General features: G+C 49.3%; 1 protein-coding gene across 5 annotated transcripts in view; it reads right to left on the bottom strand.

Annotated features, from left to right (window-relative positions):
• dnah6 (dynein, axonemal, heavy chain 6) overlaps positions 1-22,547 on the bottom strand; it is a 60,716-nt gene that overhangs the window by 14,905 nt on the left and 23,264 nt on the right. For 2 of the 5 annotated variants that reach the window (XM_064318552.1, XM_064318553.1), the window contains 46 exons: positions 19,579-19,852; positions 19,023-19,193; positions 18,247-18,518; positions 17,318-17,585; positions 16,925-17,059; positions 16,701-16,824; positions 16,500-16,599; positions 15,987-16,149; positions 15,711-15,800; positions 15,298-15,408; positions 15,096-15,185; positions 14,722-14,842; positions 14,379-14,530; positions 14,136-14,288; positions 13,472-13,723; positions 13,252-13,380; positions 12,698-12,811; positions 12,144-12,287; positions 11,736-11,891; positions 11,572-11,622; positions 11,178-11,270; positions 10,897-11,016; positions 10,588-10,768; positions 10,152-10,248; positions 9,756-9,981; positions 8,885-9,049; positions 8,658-8,768; positions 8,246-8,371; positions 7,954-8,109; positions 7,440-7,601; positions 7,031-7,168; positions 6,652-6,819; positions 6,286-6,434; positions 5,874-5,981; positions 5,064-5,619; positions 4,596-4,718; positions 4,087-4,269; positions 3,624-3,767; positions 3,131-3,352; positions 2,522-2,669; positions 2,210-2,367; positions 1,890-2,021; positions 1,205-1,376; positions 763-909; positions 581-654; positions 103-257 (listed from right to left, as the gene is read on the bottom strand). In XM_064318552.1, coding sequence (XP_064174622.1) covers positions 103-257; positions 581-654; positions 763-909; positions 1,205-1,376; positions 1,890-2,021; positions 2,210-2,367; positions 2,522-2,669; positions 3,131-3,352; positions 3,624-3,767; positions 4,087-4,269; positions 4,596-4,718; positions 5,064-5,619; positions 5,874-5,981; positions 6,286-6,434; positions 6,652-6,819; positions 7,031-7,168; positions 7,440-7,601; positions 7,954-8,109; positions 8,246-8,371; positions 8,658-8,768; positions 8,885-9,049; positions 9,756-9,981; positions 10,152-10,248; positions 10,588-10,768; positions 10,897-11,016; positions 11,178-11,270; positions 11,572-11,622; positions 11,736-11,891; positions 12,144-12,287; positions 12,698-12,811; positions 13,252-13,380; positions 13,472-13,723; positions 14,136-14,288; positions 14,379-14,530; positions 14,722-14,842; positions 15,096-15,185; positions 15,298-15,408; positions 15,711-15,800; positions 15,987-16,149; positions 16,500-16,599; positions 16,701-16,824; positions 16,925-17,059; positions 17,318-17,585; positions 18,247-18,518; positions 19,023-19,193; positions 19,579-19,818 — 7,250 coding nt within the window. In that variant the 5' untranslated portion in view covers positions 19,819-19,852. Of the gene's footprint in view, positions 1-102; positions 258-580; positions 655-762; positions 910-1,204; positions 1,377-1,889; positions 2,022-2,209; positions 2,368-2,521; positions 2,670-3,130; positions 3,353-3,623; positions 3,768-4,086; positions 4,270-4,595; positions 4,719-5,063; positions 5,620-5,873; positions 5,982-6,285; positions 6,435-6,651; positions 6,820-7,030; positions 7,169-7,439; positions 7,602-7,953; positions 8,110-8,245; positions 8,372-8,657; positions 8,769-8,884; positions 9,050-9,755; positions 9,982-10,151; positions 10,249-10,587; positions 10,769-10,896; positions 11,017-11,177; positions 11,271-11,571; positions 11,623-11,735; positions 11,892-12,143; positions 12,288-12,697; positions 12,812-13,251; positions 13,381-13,471; positions 13,724-14,135; positions 14,289-14,378; positions 14,531-14,721; positions 14,843-15,095; positions 15,186-15,297; positions 15,409-15,710; positions 15,801-15,986; positions 16,150-16,499; positions 16,600-16,700; positions 16,825-16,924; positions 17,060-17,317; positions 17,586-18,246; positions 18,519-19,022; positions 19,194-19,578; positions 19,853-20,376; positions 20,556-20,664; positions 20,824-22,547 lie in introns of those variants that run through there. The other 3 variants (XM_064318551.1, XM_064318555.1, XM_064318554.1) reach the window with 3 other exon arrangements.

Genomic DNA, 22,547 nt, shown 5'->3' with positions numbered 1-22,547 from the left:
CCAAAGGAAACTAAAGTATTTTCATGCTGCACATATTAGCATATTTCAAAATGACAACTCGATTAAACAGGCTTCTCAGTTCATTAGTCCCTGCACAGTAACCTTGAGACATGCTCAATGGCATCTTGGAAAAACACCAGCTTGGTCTCCTTGGAGTTCGTCATGTTGTAATCGTCCAAGTACTCCTGCAGAACAGAGCGAATCTTCTCTATGTCCTTCAGGTCTTCATATACGCGGTCTGCCATGTCTTGCCCCATCTGGAATTCCCACAGTGAAAAATGCATTTGCTCTCTGAGGATGCACAGGCGTTGTGTGACGATGTATAGCACATTCATTTAGAGACAGGCAGTACAGCGTTCCTAAATTAAACCCAGCGCTTCTCACACAGTTGCACATTCTCCCTGTTGTTGCTGTAAACCTGGCTAGAGCACAGCGCACATTAATCTGACTGTGTTTGATGCCTGAATATGAGGTTATAAATCAACAGCCATGCTAACTCAATGACAACAGTACACTTAGCTGGCTACATAATCTTTTCACATCATACGTTTAAACTCCTGAAGATTTTGCACCGTCTCACCTTAATGAAATCCCCAAAGATGATGGGCTGGGTCACAAAGTAACTGGGCTCCAGGTTAATCCCAAAATGTTTGCCTGGCAGGAAAGAGGTCATGTGGAGATGTAAATACCAGAAAAATAAAAGTGTGAGCTGCGAATGAACTGTGGTGCTGGAGCAGAGTCCAGGGCGTAGAGGGAGCTTACTGGCCATCTCCGCGACCATGGTGTTGAAGTAGGTCTTGTCTTCGTTGTTGATGAGCCGGTCGTGGAAAACCCTCTGGCACTCGTGACAGAAGAGGCGGAAGATCTGGGTCTGGTCCCGCACACTGCTGGAGTCACACTGCAGCATCCCTGGGGAGGGTCAGGGCAGGACAGGGGTCCCACATCAGCCCCAAAGCACGAGACAGGGGGAAAAGGGTGTGGGGTCTTCACCATCCCCTGGGTACCTCACTGTGTGCAGTCTGGTTCAGCCCTAACCAACATTCCTGTAAAATACCTGATGGAGTGTGTGCAAGCTGGGAGTCACATACACAGCATGCTTTTATACCTGATGCTGTAAAAATGAACAATCCTGTTCGCCCCCCTATACCCACTGGCCGCGTTTTCCCCAGCGTGCCCGTACGGTGCGGGCGTGTCTGCCCCTCACCCTGCACACACTTGGAGAGGTCCCGCAGGTTGAAGACGTAGTGGGACTTGGCGGGCGTGGGCAGCAGGTCCACGCTCATGCGGTGGTACATCTCCACCGCCGCCTCCACGATGTTGTCTGCCGTCTGCTTCACCGCCACGGGGAAGTCCGCCAGGAACCCGCACAGGATGGCCTGGGGAGGGGGGAGGAGGAGGGAGGGGCCGGCTGGGACCAACTCAGTTTGTCAACTCAAAAAAAAACAAAAACAATTTTTCAATTTGGATTTAATTCATTTCCTGAACCGAATGAATTCCTAAACTGAGAATGCACACACACACACACACACACACACACACACCACACACACACACACACACACACACTTACACACACACACACACACACACACACACATCACACACCACACACACACACACACACACACTTATACACACACACACCACACACACACACACACACACACACACACACACACACACACACACACACACACACACACACACACACACCACACACACACACACACACACACACACACACACACACACACACACACACACACACACACACACACACACACACACACACACACACACACACACACACTTGTTAGACGCCAAGATAAGAGCCAATGTTGCGATAAAGACAGAGCGAGCTCTGCATGCAGGCGGGGGGGGGGTCTGACCTTAAAGATCTGCTTGAGGCTGTGCTCGGAGGGCGTGGGCAGGCACAGCATGCTGAAGTGGCGCAGGAAGCGTGGCGTGACGGGGTTGCGGCCGCCGCCCGGGGGGGCACAGGCTGCGGCGATCGTCATATCCTGCGGGCCAGGAGGGGGAGAGAGGAAATGAGCAAGGACGAAGAGGCGATAATGATATAACGAGAATAACGCATTACTGCGAGTGCACTGGCTAAGAAAGTACTGGGAGTGGCTATTAACAGTGCTGCCACTGGCAGCCTTGCAGTCTCTGAGCTTTGGCAGGGATACGCAGCGCCGTAGGGGATAACCTGAATGGCCTTCCAGTAGAACTTCTCCCTGTCGTAGAAGCCGCGGAAGTCCTGGAACTGCCGCAGGAGCTCTATGGGAGGCTGGGAGCCGTAGCTGTCCAGTTTGGGCATGTTGAGGTCGTCCACGAACACCACCAGTTTCTTCCCGGTGGGCGCCCCTGGGGTCAACAGCCATTAGCCCTGAGCCAATCATCTCACGCCTGCCACACACCCACTCAGTTAAAACAGACAGGTGTATCAAATAACACAGCCTGCCAGACATTCATTCAAGTCCCTTGCAGAGGACGCCCATATGAGAAGGTTCTCTCTCACCCAGCACGTTCTTCCTCTTCTTCTCCAGCTTGGACTCGATCATCTCCTGTGTCCGAGCGGAGGAGGTCTGGGCGGAGAAGTTGATGTAGATGGGGATGTACCCAGCCTTCTCCTGGATTCTGTTCAGCAGTCCACGAGCCACTACTGACTGAGGGAGGAGACCGCCACCAAAAGCACGTTCACACACACGCCTGGACTGCAACAACTGCCCTCCGTGTCTGTCAAAGGCTTACATGTCAGCACAAACAGGCCTGAACAATCTCATTACACATTCCTAAAAATGCACACAGAAATCCTTCCATTTTGAAGCATGTCCAAGGATTTCTTTAAAATTTTAAAGTTTTATTATAATGACAAAAATACACGGTTAACCCAGTAACAGGGGGTAACATGGCCCTCTAACGTAAAAAAAAAAAAAAAAAAAAAACAATTAACGGTTAAAAAAAAAAAAAATGTCATTCGTTTATTTATTTGGCACATACCACAGCAAGACACTAGTATAGCCACTACAGTTTTATTTGGCTTTATAGTTTCATGGCAAGTCTATGTGTAACTAAAAAAGTATTGAATGAATTGTAACGTTCCCAGCCGTCGCCGCGGCGACCGTACCTTCCCCACGCCGGTGAGCCCGGTGAAGAGGACGGAGTGGCGCACGGACAGCAGCTTCTCCATCAGGTAGCCGTAGCGCACCGTGTCCGTGGTGGGCACCAGCATCTCGAAGAAGGGAATCTCGCTGTTGTACTGGAAGGAGGGGATCACCTTCTCCCAGGGCTCCAGGCGGCTGAGAGAGAAGTCCATGTACACACTCCACAGGTCCCCTGTGCTGGGCAGCTGTGGACACACACACACACACGTCGTTGCTCAGTCAAACAAAGTGTGCGAATAACGGGTACAAATTAACTTAACGTACCTTAACAATGGACATGTACGCCACTACTGAAATATTGTGACATTCCTAATGGAGTGGGTTAGAGGCAATATTCTTTGTATATATGACACTGTTGAAAATATTTTCTCTGAGACAGACAAGTATGGGAAGTAAGACTGAATCACAGAGAGTTTGTTGGTAGGGATACGATGGTTTCTGTCAGCCTCCTCCTACCATGGCGTCGTTGTTGTCCTCAAACTGCTGCCTGATGAAGTTGTCAAAATCATCCCAGCAACTGTCAGTCAGGTTCCCGCCCACTGCCCACAGATAGCAGAACACAAAGGTCTGGCACAGGACACTGTTCAGCTTATTCAGACCCTGGGCAGGACACAGAGACAAATGATCAGAGCTTAAGTGATGCTCATTTTACTCAACAAAAGCCAAGGCAACAAAGACTCCACTAACTAAAAACACACCAAATCATACGACAGGAAGGACTCAATTCAAGTTTATGTGCAAAGAAAATGTGTGAATGTGTAAGTTTACATCCTTGGAAAACACACTGTGTAGAACATGGAACCTCTCTTAGTGTGTGACGCAGTGTAGTGTGGTTCATCATACGGCGCTTAGCATGGACATGGGCTCATTTTGAACACAGGACAGAGCGTACAGTAGCTAGGTGCAGGTGGTCTCGTACCAGTCTGAGGTTAGGTCCTCCTGGGCCTAGCAGCAGAGCCTCCAGCAGGCAGCACAGGGTGGTCACCTTGCTGATGTCCACCTGCCCCATGGCCTGGACGCAGTTCTTACTCACAAACTTCAGGCCTGCCTCTACGTACCGCTCAAACAGGCCCAGCAGGTAGGCCTGCATGTCCTCAGTCAGCTGCACACACAAGATGGGCAGAGTCATATCTGCTATCAAGGGAAAAACTGCAGCCTACTGCTAAATCTCCAAATGAAAAAACTTCACCTGACTGTCATGGTTTCAGATGGCTAACATTGTACCTCGCTTGCTAGCTCTGTCTCTTTCCCTGTCTTTAGTGCATCCATCTGTCCCCTGCTTCAATCTTAACTGGAACCAACTTACTCCGACAACCAGTTTGATTTTATACACACTTAGTAGTTTGATTTTTTAAGCAACTTACAAACCCTGCCCCCTACCCACACACAGTATCTTTAGCAGAGACATTCAGAATAAAGTGACATTACATTCTCTGGCAATCCCTTGATCCAGGTCTGAACATACGGCATCCACTTGAGTTCACTGGAGTCGATATAGACCATCCCACAACGACTGACTGTGGCTGGAGAAGCAACTGCCAAATCCTGGACCTGGAGTTAACAGGGAGGAGAAAAATAGGTGTGCAACTTCATAAAGATATTATACATGCCATAAGGCTGGAATATGGTGGAGTGGACAGAAAAAACCAAAGTGTTGCAGGGTCAAATCCTAAGCACAGCCACTGAGTCCATGGAGACGCAATCAAAATAAGAGGCCAGCTCACATCTAATGACTCCAATTCCAATAATCACCATCATTCAGTGATATACAGTATCATCATATCTACGCTTGCACACACCTCCAGTCAGAAACATGTTAAATCATTTGTAAAATCTTATCAGTTGATGTTATTTTTTTGTGTGAACATTGTGACCCTCCCCCTCTCCCTCCCTCACCTCAAACACCATGTGGATGGAGGGCGTGAGCTTGATCCTCTCGCTGTTGGCCAGGCACAGCATCTTGTTGTCGTCCAGCACGGTGTTCATGTTCTCGATCCACAGGGCGTCCACGGGCCCGTCGCTGACCACCCACTTGTGGTCGTCGGTGGTGTCGTTGACGCCCGCGCGCACGCTCAGCGCCATCAGGCCGTCCCGCCACTCCATGGTCAGCGGGTTCTCCTCGCCGTACAGCTCGCCCATGGTCACCGACTTGGGGTTGAGCACGTAGGTCTTGACCGGCTGGTAGAAGGGGTTCTGGTGGCCCAGGCGGTGCAGCTCCTCCAGGGCGTCGGCCAGGACGGTGTAGACGGTGGTCTTGCCGCCGCCCGTGGGGCCCACCAGCATGACGCCGTGGCGCACGATCATGGTCTCATACAGCTGGATCACCTTGTGCGTGATGCTGGGCAGCGGCTGTAGGCGCCGCTTCACCAGCGCCTCCTCGATGGTGGACTGCAGGACGCCGTAGTCGTGCTCCGGGATGGAGACGCCCGGGAACAGGTCCGACAGGATGCCCCTGGAGGGCGTGAGGTCATCATCATTAATCAGGCCAGGCTGGGCTCCATCCCATTTTCATTTACCATACAGTCTAAGATCTAAGCCCTCAACTATGTGATCTTCGTGAGCAAAGCTATTTAATTCCAGACCCTAAACCGACCATAGTCTACATAAAACTATCCCTTATCTAATTATTACCTGGTTATATTATGAAATTAATGTGCATCGGGCTGACCCGTTTCACTATCTCAGCACCAGTAAAGCGGCTATTACCCAAAGAGGACAGCGTCGTCTGTAAGGAACTTGGGCAGGTTTGAGTCTCGCAGTGCACGGATGAGGACCACGTCTTCAGACAGGTGTGGGTTCTCTCTCTTCAGGGACCTGAAACAACATTAGAGGTTACTCTGCTATGAAACAGACTACATAGTAGTTAGCACTGAAGTACTGAAAAAGTACTGATGTACTGAAGAAATCAAGTAACAATATCCCTCATGAAAGCTAGCTAAAGACAAAATAGAAAAATAATTCCAGTGTATGAGGGAAATAAAGGCTAAGAAACAACTGTGACCTGCAGAACACAAGACTTTGTTTCTGGTGGTACCTCTTCAACATTAGAACACATCTTGGGCCTTCATAAGACGTCAGGCCTGAGTCCCTGCCTTTCAGCCTCTCTGACTGAACTCACCCAGCCATGACGAGCACAGACTTAACGGCCCGCATGCCGAAGTCATAGTGGTCCTGCTGGGAGAGCTGCTCGCTGCACAGCTTGTACATTTGGGTCATCTTCCGGGCCAGAGTCTTACTGGACTCAAAGCCCTCTGAGTACAGGATGACCTGGGCACAAGGAGGAGGAACAAGGCTCAAGCTGAACTCATTCCCTCAAAAAGAGGATTTACAAATAAGACCAAATATAAGAATAAACAGGAAAGAGAATACCAACATCTACAGATCTACTAAATAAATACAGGTTAAGAAGCTTGCGGAAGGCTACAGGAGCACTGAGGGATTTGTTCTAGAACCCTCTGTTACGAGCCCAGCTTAGCAGTCTGACCTCAGCGATCAGGGCGTAGTTGGGCACCATCATGGCGATGGGCCTGAAAAGGGCCTTCAGGTTGTCGGGCAGCTCGGTGCGGCCGGCGTATCCAGGGTTCATGGTGATGAAGGCGGCGCAGGTCATGACCAGCTTTATCTCCTGGCCCTCGAACATGAACCTGCTCATCTGGATCAGACACACCACACCACACCCACAAGCTTTCAGGAAGGAACATTTTAAATCAGCAAACTCCTAGTGCGTTTGGCTCAGGTAATAAAACCCAAGCGACCTCGTGTAAACCAACACAAAAAAGCTCAGCGGTGGAATTCCAGGATAAAGCAGCAGAACGCATCACGGCTGAGCGTGTGCAAGGAGTGAGGGCGTGGCGGCGGGGTACCTTGGCGGCCTTGGCGTTGCGGATGGTGATGAGTTGCTGGGCGATGACGGACAGCACCTCGATGTCAATGCGGTTGAACTCGTCAAAGCAGCACCACGCCCCCGACTGAGCCAGACCGCTGAAGAACCGACCCATCATCTGAAAGCGTTCACGTTACGGTGATTCTACCACAAAGCCGCTACTGGATCCCACTTAGAGTTGTGTGTGCAGTTCCAAGAACCACACAGGATACTTTAAAAAGTAGGTATGAAATACTACAGTTATCTGGAAATGCTTGAGACAATGTAATGCGCTGGTTAAAATGCCTGGTCAAAATAAAAAAACAGAAAGTGAAATGGTGAAAGAAAATGGGCAAGATACAGAAGACGGCTCCAAACAGCAGGAACCAGCGTGTCAGAGGCAGCCCAACCTTGTAGTCCAGCCCGTCGGAGCAGTTGAAGACCACGCACTGAATGGCCAGCGCCTTGGCCAGATCCTTGGTGGTCTCGGTCTTGCCCGTTCCTGCCGGCCCGGCAGGGGCTCCCCCCAGGTCCAGCTGCAGCGCCCCCATGAGGCACAGGTAGCAGCGGTCCTGCCCCGGGAAGAGATCAAGGCCACATGACTAATCCAGTTTAAGGGCCCTCATTAATCCCTCCCTCTAGCATGAAGTATATACATAAGAAATTTAATTGTAAAATGCCCAGATCCACACAATTAACCCAGGCGCAATACTAATTTGATGGGAAATCCCCCAACCATGCACACACACACACACACACAAGTGCATGTACTTACAAAAAACACATTCATATCATTGCATCATTTTTATAAATTCCCCAGCATGAGAGAAAATTACACTTGGCATCTGGGAGAAAACGAGGAGTCGTATGAATATAATCACATCTCCCGGTGACTGACAGGCAGAAATAAGAGAAAAGCCTTACAGTGAGGGGCGTGATGACAAGTCTGGGACAGGCGCCCAGGTACTCATAGCCGTAGATGTACTGGGACAGCGCCATCCTGGCCACACAGTTGTCCAAATCCATGTCCCAGTAATACCGCAGCTGTCTCTGCCACTCAAAGTTACTGCCCGAATCCACCTGGAGCAGCAACCACAAACACATGGGACACATTCAACCGGCGTGTTCCCATAATCCTCTGGGGCCACACTGATGGCACAGGCCCGCTTGACTGGGAGCGCCCTCATTGTGATGGCGGAGCGGCGAGATGAAGCACCTTCTGCTTGACGAGGTCGGTGACGATGTCGCGGGCGTGCACGTCCACGGTGATGAGCGCGGTGATGATGTTGCGGTGCAGGCTGGGAAGTTGCCCGCGCACCAGCGCAGCCAGGTTGTTCAGTCTCTGAAGTCCCCGAGCGTGACGCAGGCAGGAGACGAGGGCACAAACGCACCGAGTCAAACACAGAAACAGGAAGACTCAAACCGAGAGAGGAATAGGAATTTAACACCGGAAGGCGGGAATGGGAAACAGGGACAGGAGCATGAAGACACGCTGTCCTAATGTCCTGGTATCCATGCCAAAAACATTTAAAAGGTGAGAGAACGATTTTATGGGGGGGAAAGGACACCGGATTAAAAAAAGGACTCCATTGGCCGAGGTCATCTACGGTTGTGCGTCTGTGCTGTACCTCAACATTGATGACTTCAAATTCCTGCAACGCTTCAAAGTGGTCGTGGTCTCCTTCCAGACAGTTGTCCATGTCGCGGCACCACATCAGCTGGGAAACAGTGAGCACGACCTGGGGGGGGGGGGGGGAGGAAACCAAACCAGCGCGTCCACTCGTGCAATCCTTACAGCCTTCTCGCAGCTAAAATTATAATGGCTACACGTGTCAACGTCAATGCAGGGCTGTACCTGGGAAGGGTGACCCGCCACCACCCACTCCACCCTGGGCTTGTTCTGGTAGTCGGCAATGGAGGCCTTGGTGAGACGTCTCAGGGAGGAGAACATGGCTTCCTCCACCTTGCCCAGCCAGTCCTCCACATTCCCACGAGCCTTCAGGCCTTTCCCCAGGCCCACCTGCGCCCGGTGTAAAAACATTAAACTGACATCCTGATTAAAGTTAAAGTCCAAATCTAGCTCTCTAAAACTATTCTCCTTCCCCCGTTGATTGTGCAATCACCTGTAGTCACTACCCATCAATGCAATATAGTTCTCATTAGAACTTCCAAGCCGAAAAGTTTCATTAAATGCATTATGTCCTTGACAGGCTTGTCTTACTCCATCTGCTTCAAGTTTCAGGAGTGTGGGTGTGGTTATATGTGGGTGTGGCCAATCAGCTGTGATGGCTAATCAGAAACACCTGGTGGGAGCTCTATAAAAGATCCTGTTCTGCGACAATCGGGTCCTTCTCTCTCAACCATGACGACACTGGAACTAACTAACTACTTTTTTCTTAACTTTGCAATTTGCATTTTGATACTTTAATAAACCCATTTGTAATAAATCCCATTGTGTGTTCGACTCCTTTGTTATGGCCCTTTTGAGCCGGGGTCATAACAATTATCTACAAATAAAGCTGACCAGCTTTCAAGAACTTTAGGTAGCACACATGCATTATAAACCCTTAACATCTCATACATCCTTAAAAACAGGCGCTATAAGCAGCCTGTAGTATTTCAGTGAGTTTGACAATGCATTCCAGTGCTTATTTGGGTGTTATGTATTCTGTGCAGGAAAGACTGCAGGTAAGATGCCAGCAGACGAGCAGGCAGGACAAACAGACCCTCTCGGCCTCGGGGGACACCATGGCCAGGATGTCGTTGCTGTAGACCTTCTCTGCCTCTCCCTCAGGGGGGGCTCCCTGGGGGCCGGCGGGCTGGGGGGGCAGCAGGGCGAACTCCAGGCGGGCGATGGCGTCAAAGCACTTGCGCAGGTGAGGCTGCACGGCCTGCGGGTTCCGGGTCTGGGCCAGGATCTCCAGCAGCTCGTCGTTTGACAGGAAGTAGAACCTGGGAACCCACACGGCAAGTTATTCCCGAGTAGTGCACTCACTAACATTCGCCTCGGCTGTGTGAAACCCCTTCAGGAAGATGTCCAAATCATGAGATCATATTATCGAAAAATCCTGATCTTTCTGCATCTCTCTGAAATAATTTGGGCCAAGACCTTATAGACTGACCTGGGAAAGATGACCCTCTTAGACTCCAAATACGCCTCTAGGCATTTCTGTATCTGGTCCAATAAAGCATTGTTGTTCTGGAAGACTTCCAACAGACCTGACAAAAATCAAACAGAAATAAACTGACAAAATTGCATCTTTGCATTCAAAAGAATTTGGTTCAAAGGTCAGTGGTCAGCTGACACCTTAAACCCACATGTTCAATTGGCACATTGTAAACTGCTTCTTGGTGAGTTTAGTGATTTTCATAAATTGACCTTAACACTTGTGTTGCCTACTCCCACATCACATTTGTAAGACTCAAAGACATAGCTGCAAGCCTACAGAAGAGTTTAATTTATCCAGGACAGTTACATCATTACATGACCCATTGGCTTAGCAGCTGCCCGTCTGCACTGCCCCCAGGTCCTGTGCGCGAGCTCAGTGCTGCCCCCACCTGGCTTAGTGGCGGCCCGCAGGGCGTTGGGCAGGCGGTGCACCTTCCTCATGATCTCCTTCCAGGACTTGTCCACCTGCAGGAACATTTTGGCCTCGGCCGGCAGCTGCCTCTGGATGTCCGGGGCGCTGAAGATACTCTCCAGGTAGAGCCAGTTCCGCTGGCACGTCAGCCACTCGTCCTGAGGAGAGGCGGGGGTCGGGAACCCGTGCAATTCTGGTTAAAGGCCACCTTCTGAACACGGAGCAGGTCAGGGTCGGTTTTTGTGTAAATGCTGTGGAGTCAGAAAACTCTGCTCCTCTCTCTCACCAGAGTGTGATTGAAGAGGCCCAGCTGCTTCTGCCAGTCGGACACTCGAGACTTGATGGGACCCACGTAGCGCGAGGACGCCACGGTCGACACGTTGATGGTGCTGTCGTCCAGGAGGACCTGCGCAGGGCACACGGACGCGTGTGAGGAACGGCCACGCCCCGGGACGGCTGCAGCGCGCCGCGTTCTCCCGCCCGCTGGGACGGAGCGCTCGGTTTGGCGCTGCTGCTGCTGCTGCAGACGCGGGCCAGAGGACCCTGCGGCGCAGTCACGGGGCTCACCTGAATCTCGTCCGTGCCCCCGAGGATGAACACGTCCTTGGACTCCCGATGGGAGAGCACCACAAACTCTGTGGTCTTCCATGAGTCCTCCACCTAAACCAGGGAATCAGAGGACAGACTTTCTAACAGAATGGTCCAGAGGCATGATTTTACGGAGCACCCCAGCCATTTAGCAGATCTGCTGCTTTCACTTCTAAATTTATTTAGAAAAGGGAAAAAGACCAGGTGTCTACTCTTTCAGGTATTAGGTCAACTCTGATTTCACCAGTCCAGTCTATCATTGACTATAACACACAACCTCTTTCTTGCTGTACCCTGCATCTGTGACCTCTTATGCAGATGGAAGCCACACAGACTGTTTAACGGCCAGAGCGTTCCTTCCTGCCTGCCTCACCTTTTTCAGGATGGACTCCAGCGACGCCTCTCCCGAAGCTTGGCCAGACACCTTAGGACGTCAAAAAACACAAACGATCAGCCAATCGGAAGACCCGGACTTCCACCTGACATGAACGTGTAGACCCCGTCGTCTGTCTGCATTTGGAAACGGGACGGACTCACTTCCTGGATCTCCGCGTCGAAGCTGAAGATGTTGAGCTCCTGCAGGGCGGCCAGCGTGAGGGGCTCCTCCACCAGGCTGGCGTTGACCACCCGCTCCAGCATGTCCCAGTGCCGAGGCTTCAGGGCCGGGTTCCTCAGGTCAGAGATCACTGGCAGCTGCCCCACACAAACACACAGACGCACACACACACACACACACAGACATACAGCGACAGGTAAGTGTAGTAATGTTATGTTCTCCCAAGTTGGCTTTAGGATTAGGTTAGGCTTAGACTGTTCAACATGCCAGAGTTTGGAGGCGACTCAAGCTAATGTACAAGGCTGTCAGTATACGTGAAGGTTAACGTTACCCTCAGAAGCATTACCGTTTGCGCTAGGCTCTGATGCACCCTGCTGGCGCTGACTGACCTTGGCTCTCATGCTCTCCACCTGCTCCTTCAGCTTGGGCACCACGCTGTTGGGCGGCAGGCCCTTCTCCAGCTGCGTCACGCACTTCACAAACCTCATCACCTGGGCGTTCAGGTCCTCCGGATCCAGCTCCTCAAACATGCTCTGGAAACAGAAACATCACCACGCCAATATGAAAACTTACCAGGCCATTTCAATACAACTGTGGGTAAAATACTGCACTTTATTAATGATGCAATGAAATCAAAGTAACACATTTTTCAATTATACATTTCCAAAAAATAGGGTACAGTTAACAGGCTTATTTCAATCAAATGATTGAAGTTTCTCTTCATAATTCTCGATTAGAGGAAACTCTAAGAGCATATTGGTAACACAGACATTAACTTGGTATCCCTAGCGACCAAATTCAATTTTGAATGCTGTCAAAGCTCTGTTACCCTGGTAGTTGTTGCCATTTCATTGTTTGTTGCTGTGCTTGGTCTTTATAATAGATTCAGGTTATAGATTCATTTGAATAGATTCAGTGTCTAATGAATGAAATCACCCTTTACCTCCATCCAGCCTGCCTGCAAGCTCTCCCACTCCTCCATGGAGTCCCAGAGGAGCTGCTTCAGCTTCACCTCCGCGCTCAGCTCCTCCAGAGCTTCGTACTTCGTCACCTCCACCTGCAGGGAGAGCAAACCGTGCAAACTGTGTACTCCACAGGTCTCTGCAAATCACACGCAGATAGCACGCAAGACCACCTATATCACTAATAATAATTTAAATAAAGTCCCCTCGATATTGTGTATATACAGAATCTCGCAGTTTAACTCTACAAAAATGTCATCCATTCTATGATGTTGCAAGATGGTGGCACTGGTGGGGAAGAGCTATATTCAGTGAATATTCTATATTCAGTGAAAATAATTATCATTCTGATCTGACCTCATTCTGAAAATGATCTGTGAGAGATCACAGAACAGGTACTGAACAGTGACCACAGTGAGCACAATACTGCATCTGATGAGAGCTCAAGTGTGGCAAGTGGCAAAAAGCCTCGACATGATGAATAAACACAGCGGAACCGTTTGCTGGTCTCTGAGGTGGAACACGAGTGCAGTACCTTGAAGTTCTTCTGGTAAGTCTTGAACTGGAGGGCCTGATCTTGCAGGTCGTTGATGGACACCTGGATCCCCTGCAGCAGCGTCTTCACCTTTTCCCTCTCCGCACCGATGTCCAAGATCAGCCTGTTCTGGAAGGGGAAAGAGCGCTGGTTTCAGGAGGAGCCTGGGAGGAACTGAGTTATGCACTGCTAATGGAGACGGCGTTTGTCGTTGAGTTACCTGTGCCTGCTCCTTGACCCTCTTCACTTCCTTGTTGAGCTCTGTGATGTCCTGCTGCAGGTGCTGGCAGAACTTGTTGATGTTGCCGTCCTTCTCGCCCACGGCCTTGTCGATGGCGTTGCGCACGCGCGTGATGGACGGCCTCAGGGTGGCGTAGGTGGCCATGTCCTCGGGCGGCGTGGGGACGTGGTAGTGCTCGATCAGCTCGAACATCTGCGACACCGTCTCCGTCTGCTTGTCCAGCACCTCAATCTGACAGCAAGGAACGCAGTGAGGGAGACAGAACCGTAAGTACGCTAACAAACAATAGCGCTAATGAGCTCCAGAATCTCCAGTCTTTTTTCAGTCTCTAGTTTTAGAACTTAATCATAGACCAACTTTTACTAGTGTACATTTAAAGAGCTTCTTTATTTTCATCCTGTCACTGTAACTTCTACAAGCATGACTGGCATCTGTGCTGTCAGACATGCACTGCGGTCCTGATAATTTCTGTACTTGGGAGATTTATATGTGGTTTTCATTATGACTGTCTGTTCACCCTCCTGTGGATGTCACTTGAACTGCTTCATGACCAGCTGAACCGAAGGATCGTACAGCTAAGTAAGCTGCTGTTAATTAATATAAACCAAGATGGCTGCTGGGATCCAGGATGCCCTGCTCTTACCCGATCTGTGATCTCCTCCAGGAAATCCAAGGACTGGACAAACTCTGCGGTTGCCGAGGGGGTGGAAACCAGTTTATACCGAGCCTTCTGGGCTTCAGCAATGATGTCATCCATCATCTTCTTGGCCAACGTTGGCAGCATGTCATTGATGGTCTGCAAGCAACAGAGGGTGGTGTAACAGTTATACGTCCTGATGAAATGTGATACATAATGACTATAATACTGCTGTACCCTCTCTCTCACCTCTAAGCAGCGTAATGGGGATGGGATGAGCTTGGCCTTCAGCTGAGTGGAGTCGATGAGCAGCAGGCCAATTTGCCTCTTCTGTATAATGGCCAGGGCCTCTTTGTGCTCACAGTGGTACCTCTCCAGCTGCTCCCCAAAGAAGGCCACATCTTTTTGGGCAGCATAAAACAAGGATCATTATTCAGAAAAAGGGCCAGGCAGGGCAGTAAAAAAAGAGAGTGGAGAAATGTAGCCTGCATGACAGCCTGGAAAACACTGGAACTGGAATAACAATGTTATTAAAACAGCCAGAAAGGAGCAGGGGCAACACTCCTGCACCATGCAGATGAGCGAGCAGTACCGTGCTCCTGCTCTCTGAGACTGTAGAGATCCAGGCTCTCGTTCTCCTTGTAGTAGATGCGGAATCTCTCGAAGGTCTCGGCGTACATGTCCGCTGCATCAAAAGCAAACTCCAGGACTTCCTGGAGACGGTGAGAAGGCAGCGGTGTTAATACCCCAACTGAGCCTGAAGTATCTGGAGGTATCTGACACACATTACAAGCACACATGATGGTAAAGAGCACATGGAGAAGAGAGTCTGCTAAATGGCTAAATGTAATTTAACTGTTCACAGCAGGTAATATCACCGTGTCCACCAGCTACATGCCATTGTAGGCCTCAAGGGCTGTGCTGCTTTGGTTAAATAATCACCGCAGTCAGGCTAATAGCCATTACCGTTATGTTCTGGATGATGGTGTGCAGGTGCTTGTCTTCCTCCAGGATTGCCTCCATGCTGGGCCCATCGCCACACGTCTTCTCCTCCACCTACAATCACAATCGTGTTTTGCACATGCTCAGTACAGCCAATTCTGCTGTTACCGCCTGACATCCAGGCCTACAGTAGATTACTGATGCAGGGGATGAAGTGGTCCAGCACCTTGTTGTATATTATTGGCTGGGTGAAGGCGTGGAAGAAGGCGTCGGGCACTAAGGGGTCTAGACCCAGCACCGTGTCCTGGAAGCACTGGATGATTTCAGCAATGCAGGTCTGCCCACGACAACACACAGAGCAGAAGAGAAAAAAGCACCCACAATGCATGTGTCAAATCCCTTTTTATTGCAACCACAAAAAGATTTTCAATTTGAAAAATTTTAAAATAAACTTATTTCGTGTTATAGGGAGTGGTCCATGCATGAAAATTATTTATGTATTTTTACGTATGATGTATTTATTATTTTTTACAATATTTAATCCTGTTAATGTGGTTTATTTTCCAAATAAAGTTATGTTAGTTGTATGCCAGTACCCAATATGAACCTGTTACCGGCAAGACCGGTGCCGTTACCCACCTGAAATTGGTCCAATGACGGCTCGTATGAGAGGGCGTAGGTGTCCAGCATCAGCTGTGTCACGAACATGGATGGGGCAGCACTGGCGCTCTGAACCAGCAGGGTAAAGTATGAGCACAACTCAAGCATGGAGGAGAGGCACATATCTCAATGGGACCCATCCTTAATTACAGGTGACTGTGCAGCCCTTTGCTGCAGACTCCAGGGCCCAAACCCATCTAACCAGGTGCATCTGCCCAGCGCGTTCAGGGAGAACCCAGTAGACTATTTACACACCTTCTTCTCTGAGTTTTCCTCTGGGACGTCCCAGCACTGGATGACCTCCTTTGAAGGGGTGCACTGGACCTGATCATTCAGGACGTTGAGCAGTGTGCTGATGGAGTTCACAACCAGGATGTGCATCGTGTTCACAATCATGAAGTCAGCAAGCCGGATGAAGCTGCAGGCGACAGGAACTTCCGACATTACAAACGCTGGAGAAGGCAGGTCTGATCTCACTGAATGCAAGCAATTCCCATACTATGATACCATTAACAATACCATCAATGCCAACACACTATACACATCTCCCCCCAATAACTTCAGCTACTTGAGAAAGAATTTCATCTATCCACCCGGGATGATCGTGTCAAGCTTCTAAACTTAAACGTATACGCACATACAACACATACAGAGCATGTGCCTGCTTTACAAACACAGTAGAACGGCTGTGGGCATAAAGCCAAACGGGTGCGAGCGCTTCCCCATTGTGAGGACCCGTGGGCGTGGCCTGAGAAAGCGAACGCCCACCAGGTCAGCCTCTTGCAGTGGTTCCTCTTGATGGCTTGCTCGGTGTAGCCCATCTTCTCGGGCGCTTCCTTGTACAGCAGCTCCATCTCCTGCTCGTCCCCTGCAGACCAGCAGAAAGGGGGGCATAAGCAAGGATTTAGCACATCGGTACAAATCCTAACCCAGGCATCATATTGCTGAGCACCTGTCCTGTGCATGTACCTGGGGCCTCAGAGTCATAAGTGCAGGAGTCTGGGATGAAGCCTGCCTCCAGCAGAGCAGTGCGACAGGCGCTCCTCACCACCTCCTTCACCAGCTCCCTGAACTCCTTCAAGCGAGCAGACACCTGCCAGCAGAGAGTACAGCCAGATTACACACACACACACACACTATTTCAGAGAACAGCTCTAGGTTCTGTTACCTCCTCCTAGGCGTGCGGGCCATACCTCTTGCAGCTGCTGGTACTGCGCCTGCCTGAACTCCTCCAGAGTGTAGGTGTGCCCCACCTCAATGCGGCACAGCCCCATGTCACTGATCCGGTAGCACATCTCACGGACGTCGATCAGCGCCGGTCGCAGGGACTAAAGCGGGGTAACCAGAGAGAGACGGGAGTCAGTGCCGTAGATAAAGCACACCTGCTGAGACCCTTTTCAGACCTGGCTGGCTAAACTATATCACAATATCATAATACTGAGGAAAGCAGACAGTTAAGACACACACTTCAGAGGTGAAATGACACACATTAATGTTGACCAAATTTTCCCCTCTATGAATGTTTTCTTCGGCTTCCGTGCTCTAGCGTGTGAAGCAGTGTCAGGGTAAAGGTGCCTTTCCCGCACCTGGTTGACGACGAACAGGTTGCGCTGGAGCAGCTGCTTGCACTTGCTCATGCTCTTGGTGCGCACGTTGGTGCGCCACACGCGGAAGGCCTTCCAGCGGCGGAAGCGGGCGAAGAGCGGGATGCACTGGAGCCGCCGGTGGCACTGGTACTCGTGCTGCCAGCGCTCCAGCGTCAGCAGCTCCGCCTCGCCGTGGCAGATGTGCGTCACGCCCGTCAGGCTGATGGTGTAGTAGTCCGCCTTGTTGATGCTCTCGTAGCCCACGATCCTGCTCGAGAATAAACGAAGGTGTTAATCCCAAACAGCTCAGCCTGCGGCTTGCAGAACTGAAGACAATGGACAAACCAAAATGATTCATTAAAAAAAAAAGGAAAGAAAAGTCATAGGCTGTAAGGTTCGTAACGCATCTGTAACATATGTACATACATGTGGCAAACACGCCTGCCACAGGCCACCGAAGTGGCTTTCCTTGGGGCCCTCCAGCACAGAGACACAGGGAGAAGATTTTCAAACAGTCCAGATTTATTTCACGAGGGTTTGGCAAGATGGTAACAGCCAAAGTGAGCAGATGTAACCCAGTCATGACCGAAGCTCCCCGTGTGAGTGGGGATGGCAGATTTAACCTGTGCGCAGTGATTACCTCACTACGCACAGGTGCAGCCACTCCTGTTCCTGGGCCCAATTAGCCTGGCCAATTATCTAATTCTTAACCAATTATCCAATTGGCCAGGTCTAATTAGCTTGACCCAGGGCAGGTGTGGCTGCTTAAACCAGCCATCCCCACACCACAACATACTTACATACATACACGAGAGCCTGCGTCCACGTGCTATGAGTGACAGCATGTAAAAGAGGGAGATTTCTGAATGGCTCCAGATAAACATTGTAGTGTAGTGTGGAAAAAAAAGTGATGAAGAGCCGGCCCGTACTTGAGGTTGAAGGCGTCGTATTTGGGGGAGGAGACGGGCACGTCCGAGCTCAGGTAGAAGAAGCCGATGCGGGGGTTGTTGTGGACGGTGCGGATGATGTCCAGGGGCCCGCTGACGTGCGCCCTGATGGCCTGCTCCGCTGTGGAGAACACCAGAGGGCTGGGCGCGGGCTCGCCGGGGGCCGGGCTCGGGGTCGCGCCGGCCGAGGACCTGGAGCGAGGCCTTTTTTTCGGCGGAGAGGGGGAATGCAGCCCGCTCTGTGTCAGCTGCACCTGCCACCCAAAACAACAACAATTTATGGTGCCGATGAATAAATAATAATAATAATCATCAATCCATCCACCCATTATTTAACTCGCTTATTCCCGGAGCCTACGCCAGCACGCACTGGATGAAAAGCAGGAAATAATAATAATAATACCTGCAAAAAGGCTTAAAAACAACTGCGTAAAACAAGACTTAAAAAGATGAATAATTTATTTTAAAAACACCAGCAGTACAAACGATAATCATGGCCCACCTTCTCTCCCTCTGTCCCTACTGACTGCCATTTAAATGAGCCAATCAGTTGCAGCTGGGTTTCAATTGCCTCCAATTAACAAATCAAATCAATTAAATTAAACAATTTAACAATTAAACAATAAATACAATCAGTTAAACAACTAACAAGCTCGTGAAGGGCCACTCCTCCACAATACTAATAGAATAGAGAATTGTTATTATTTCAATAGCGCATCATCTAAAACAGTAGAGAAAGACGGACAGTGGCACCCAACCTGCTTTTCCTTCACGTGGTCCGGGAGCTCGGGCAGGTGCACTGTGGACGGCCGCTTCTCCACAGGCCAAGAGGCGGAGGGGGGCTTCCAGCCCATGCTCAGCAGCCTTTCCCGGTTCTTCCTGTGGATGTACTCGGGCCGCCGCTGCTCCTGGTTCTTCTTCAGAGCAGGCTGAGCGCCACGGAAGACACACTTAACATTTTAATGCCATCATTACGTTAGCTAAGCAGACAGCATCAGACAAACCCACTCGCTTACAAACGGCTAGTTGTTTTTTTTAATTTATGTGCAGTGCGTTGTTATTTTCACGTCATCTTTCTATCTTCCTTGACTCCTCCCACAACTAACCAGCGGGAGCCAATCCGCACTTTGGGAATCACTAGTGTCCCCATCTCAGACTCCACCATCAGGCACAGACGACCATGAGTCCCCACCAGATGCGCGTTTGGGAAAAACAAAAATTCCAAAAACTTCCCACACCCCCACAATTCCAGGCACTTAAACCCGTCCAGGACATGTCAAGGCCTGGCAGCAGCATTCAGCTGGACACACTCACCAGGATCTCCACCTGAAGGGGGCGCTCTCTTTCCACCCTGAGAGTTCTGGGAGTGAAGGTAGGGGCTGCTGGGCTGCGACGGGCCTGGCTCGGGCCAGCGCAGACCAGCCTGGCCTGGAGCAGATCAACATCAATGCGCCCCAGCGGAACTTTCAGGTGCTCCGTCTCTGCACACGGCTGGCCCTCTGCCCCCCACTTCGCAGCCGGGCTGTGACGCCCTCTTTGGGAAAGGGACGACATCGCAGCCTCCCCTAGAGAGTGCTAAAACAGCTCACTGACCATCGCCGTCATACGCACAGGCACACGCATATGCATGCACACACAAACACACACACGCACACACACACAATAAAAAAACATGATTTAACTATACAGACTGACATATTCAAATTTTTTATTCGTTATATGGCACCTAAATGTGAGAACCAAAATATTTCCTGTAAATATAAGCTTGAAAAGCATCATTCATGTGCACGTCTTATACATACTTACACATTTGTTTCTCAAGCTAGTAATTAAGTGTAGATAATTAATACAGCTCGAACACCATAGATACCGTAGCTTCCGTTAATTTTTACTAGAGTAAGCAATTGGCATTTCAAAATAAGAAAATAAGCGCAATTCCACTCGCTAATTTAGTACCATCTATCTAAATGTATCATGTATTTAAAGCAGTACACGTACAAAATCGGTGTGAGTTAACCATTCATAAGCCAATCGAACGTTACTTTAACACAATGACAGTTACATAGAATCAATACGAACATTCCACAAGTGGGATTCAGTAAAACGGTTTACCTCTCGTATGTAATCATTAATTCAAATTGCGTTCTAAAGAGTTCACAGCAACTATTTTTTGGGGACGACAAAAGCCCACGACGAAATAAAGACTAATGGCACATTAAATAATTTAATGAGCCTTAATTACAGTTCAGAATAAAATGTCACCACAGGTAAATTAGCTACTCTGTTAGCTAGCTGTAATGTAACATTAGCCAGCAAACAAACTTAGCCGACTAACTTCTTTAAATACGAGATGGCGAGATGCCGTTTCAAAGAGATCTTCAAGTCCCCTGCAGTACTTACATTATATGAAACAACTTCTGATAAATAATGATTTTCTAATAAATAACGAAATTCCCGGTGTGAAAACACTGCAGCAACAGCTACGTCAGGTAAAACAAACGCATGATTGTTTGAAGTTCCCTAGCAACAGCGCTCTCGTCCCGGTGCACGAGGAGGCACATTCTAAAGAGACCACACGTGTGTGTAATAATCAGTGAAATACCCAGCTGGAAAATGTTAGCCAAAAATTCCATTGAATATATACACATCGCAACTGAAAACGGAGAAAATACCCTAAATTACTGATTTACTGCTCTACAACTGCATATATACACCACTTATATGTTTTTAATGCAACCTAAAAGACAATAAAACAATGAATTGCAGGTGGAATATATGGTTATTTAACTTTCAAAATGCAATGTTTTGTGTTTTCTACATACATCAAATTAAAAGCAGAATTATTCTACCTGTTTATTGACCTGTGCTGCCTTTCTTGTCAGTCCACCACTAGATGTCAGTGTTCTTCAGTAAATCGAAATCGGTGTTGTTACAACAAGTGCGGTCTATGGGGCGCCGATAAGGACTGCTTTTGGGACAAACTGATCTGAGGTCAGGGACTTGCTAAAGCGATGTCTGCGATGACTGATGATTGGCAGTAATTATTATTTCAAAATGGACATCATATCTCAGTCATGTAAAATGTTATAGCTTCACATATTGTACAGCAGTGTTTCTTAAACTATGGGTCGGGACCCAAAATGGGTCATGGGAGTGTATGCGGTGGGTACTGGAATGAGTCCGCCCACAAGGCTATGCTAGAATGCGCATTTGACAGGTCCTAATGTCTACTTTGGGTACCAACATTAAAAAGGTTAAAAACTAGTGTTGCACAGCACACCCTCCAAACACACAGGCAGTGGATTTAAAATGCAAGTCAAGTGCTCCTCCTCCACATTTGAAAAACATAGCAAATCAAACTAAAGCATCTTCTCAAGCATATGCAATTTGCAGCCAGTATGAACCACAGTCACAGGCCCAGGGGCAGAACAGAAGCTGGAGGTTCATTAGACTAAACAAGACACTCGGATGCACACAAAATCCCCCCTTAAGCAGCACGGCAATAGCGCAGCTCCTGGTATTTCGTACTAGTTTCCTGAAGTGGTTTCACTCCGAGGTGAACTAGAGGGAGCAGGAAAAACGCTTACTGCCCGGAAAATTACTGCCTGTCCGCTTCCCGATCCGAGCGAATCAAAACACAGCGGGGGAAAAACGACCTGGGGAAGTGTCGTCTTTTTAACTGCCGGAAATTCATTTAGCCGATCGCGGCTTTGAGGCACTGCAAATGCTTACTCAGGCAAGGGAGCTGCATGGAGCAGCTTCACTGAGAAAATCATTTTTACAGGGGCTTTGAAGGTGCTAGAACTAGAAGGGTTTTGGTGAGACTAGGTTGCCATGGGACGTGATCTAATTTATCAACATTTAGAAAAAAAATGGCTCTTGCACAAACACTGGCACTAGTATTCACACTCCCTGGAGTGCTATCTGCGTATTACTGTTTTCCACAGGTCACTGTCATTTAAAGTGTCGATCACTGTTAGCGTACACAATGTGAGGTCACTTGTGGGACACCTGACAGCCCAGAAGACTACCCTTATATTCAGTGAACTTCATGCAAGTTGACACTGTACTTCCAAAATGTCCATTTCTAACATCACTCTCACAATATTGACATTTCTGCTGACGTGAATGGGCTATGGTCAGTTCATCACTGCGTCCTGACAGAAGTACTCAAATGGCTTTTTCCAGAGACAGACTTGGCTGAAATCAGGTCTCTGTTCAAGGGTTCAGTTACACGGTGGTGCGGTGCGGTTTCACAACTGTTCAGCTTAACTGCACACTGA

The sequence above is a fragment of the Anguilla rostrata genome, chromosome 19, assembly GCF_018555375.3.
Source record: "Anguilla rostrata isolate EN2019 chromosome 19, ASM1855537v3, whole genome shotgun sequence".
Taxonomy (NCBI): Eukaryota; Metazoa; Chordata; class Actinopteri; order Anguilliformes; family Anguillidae; genus Anguilla; species Anguilla rostrata.
This window is presented reverse-complemented; position numbering and strand designations above follow the sequence as displayed.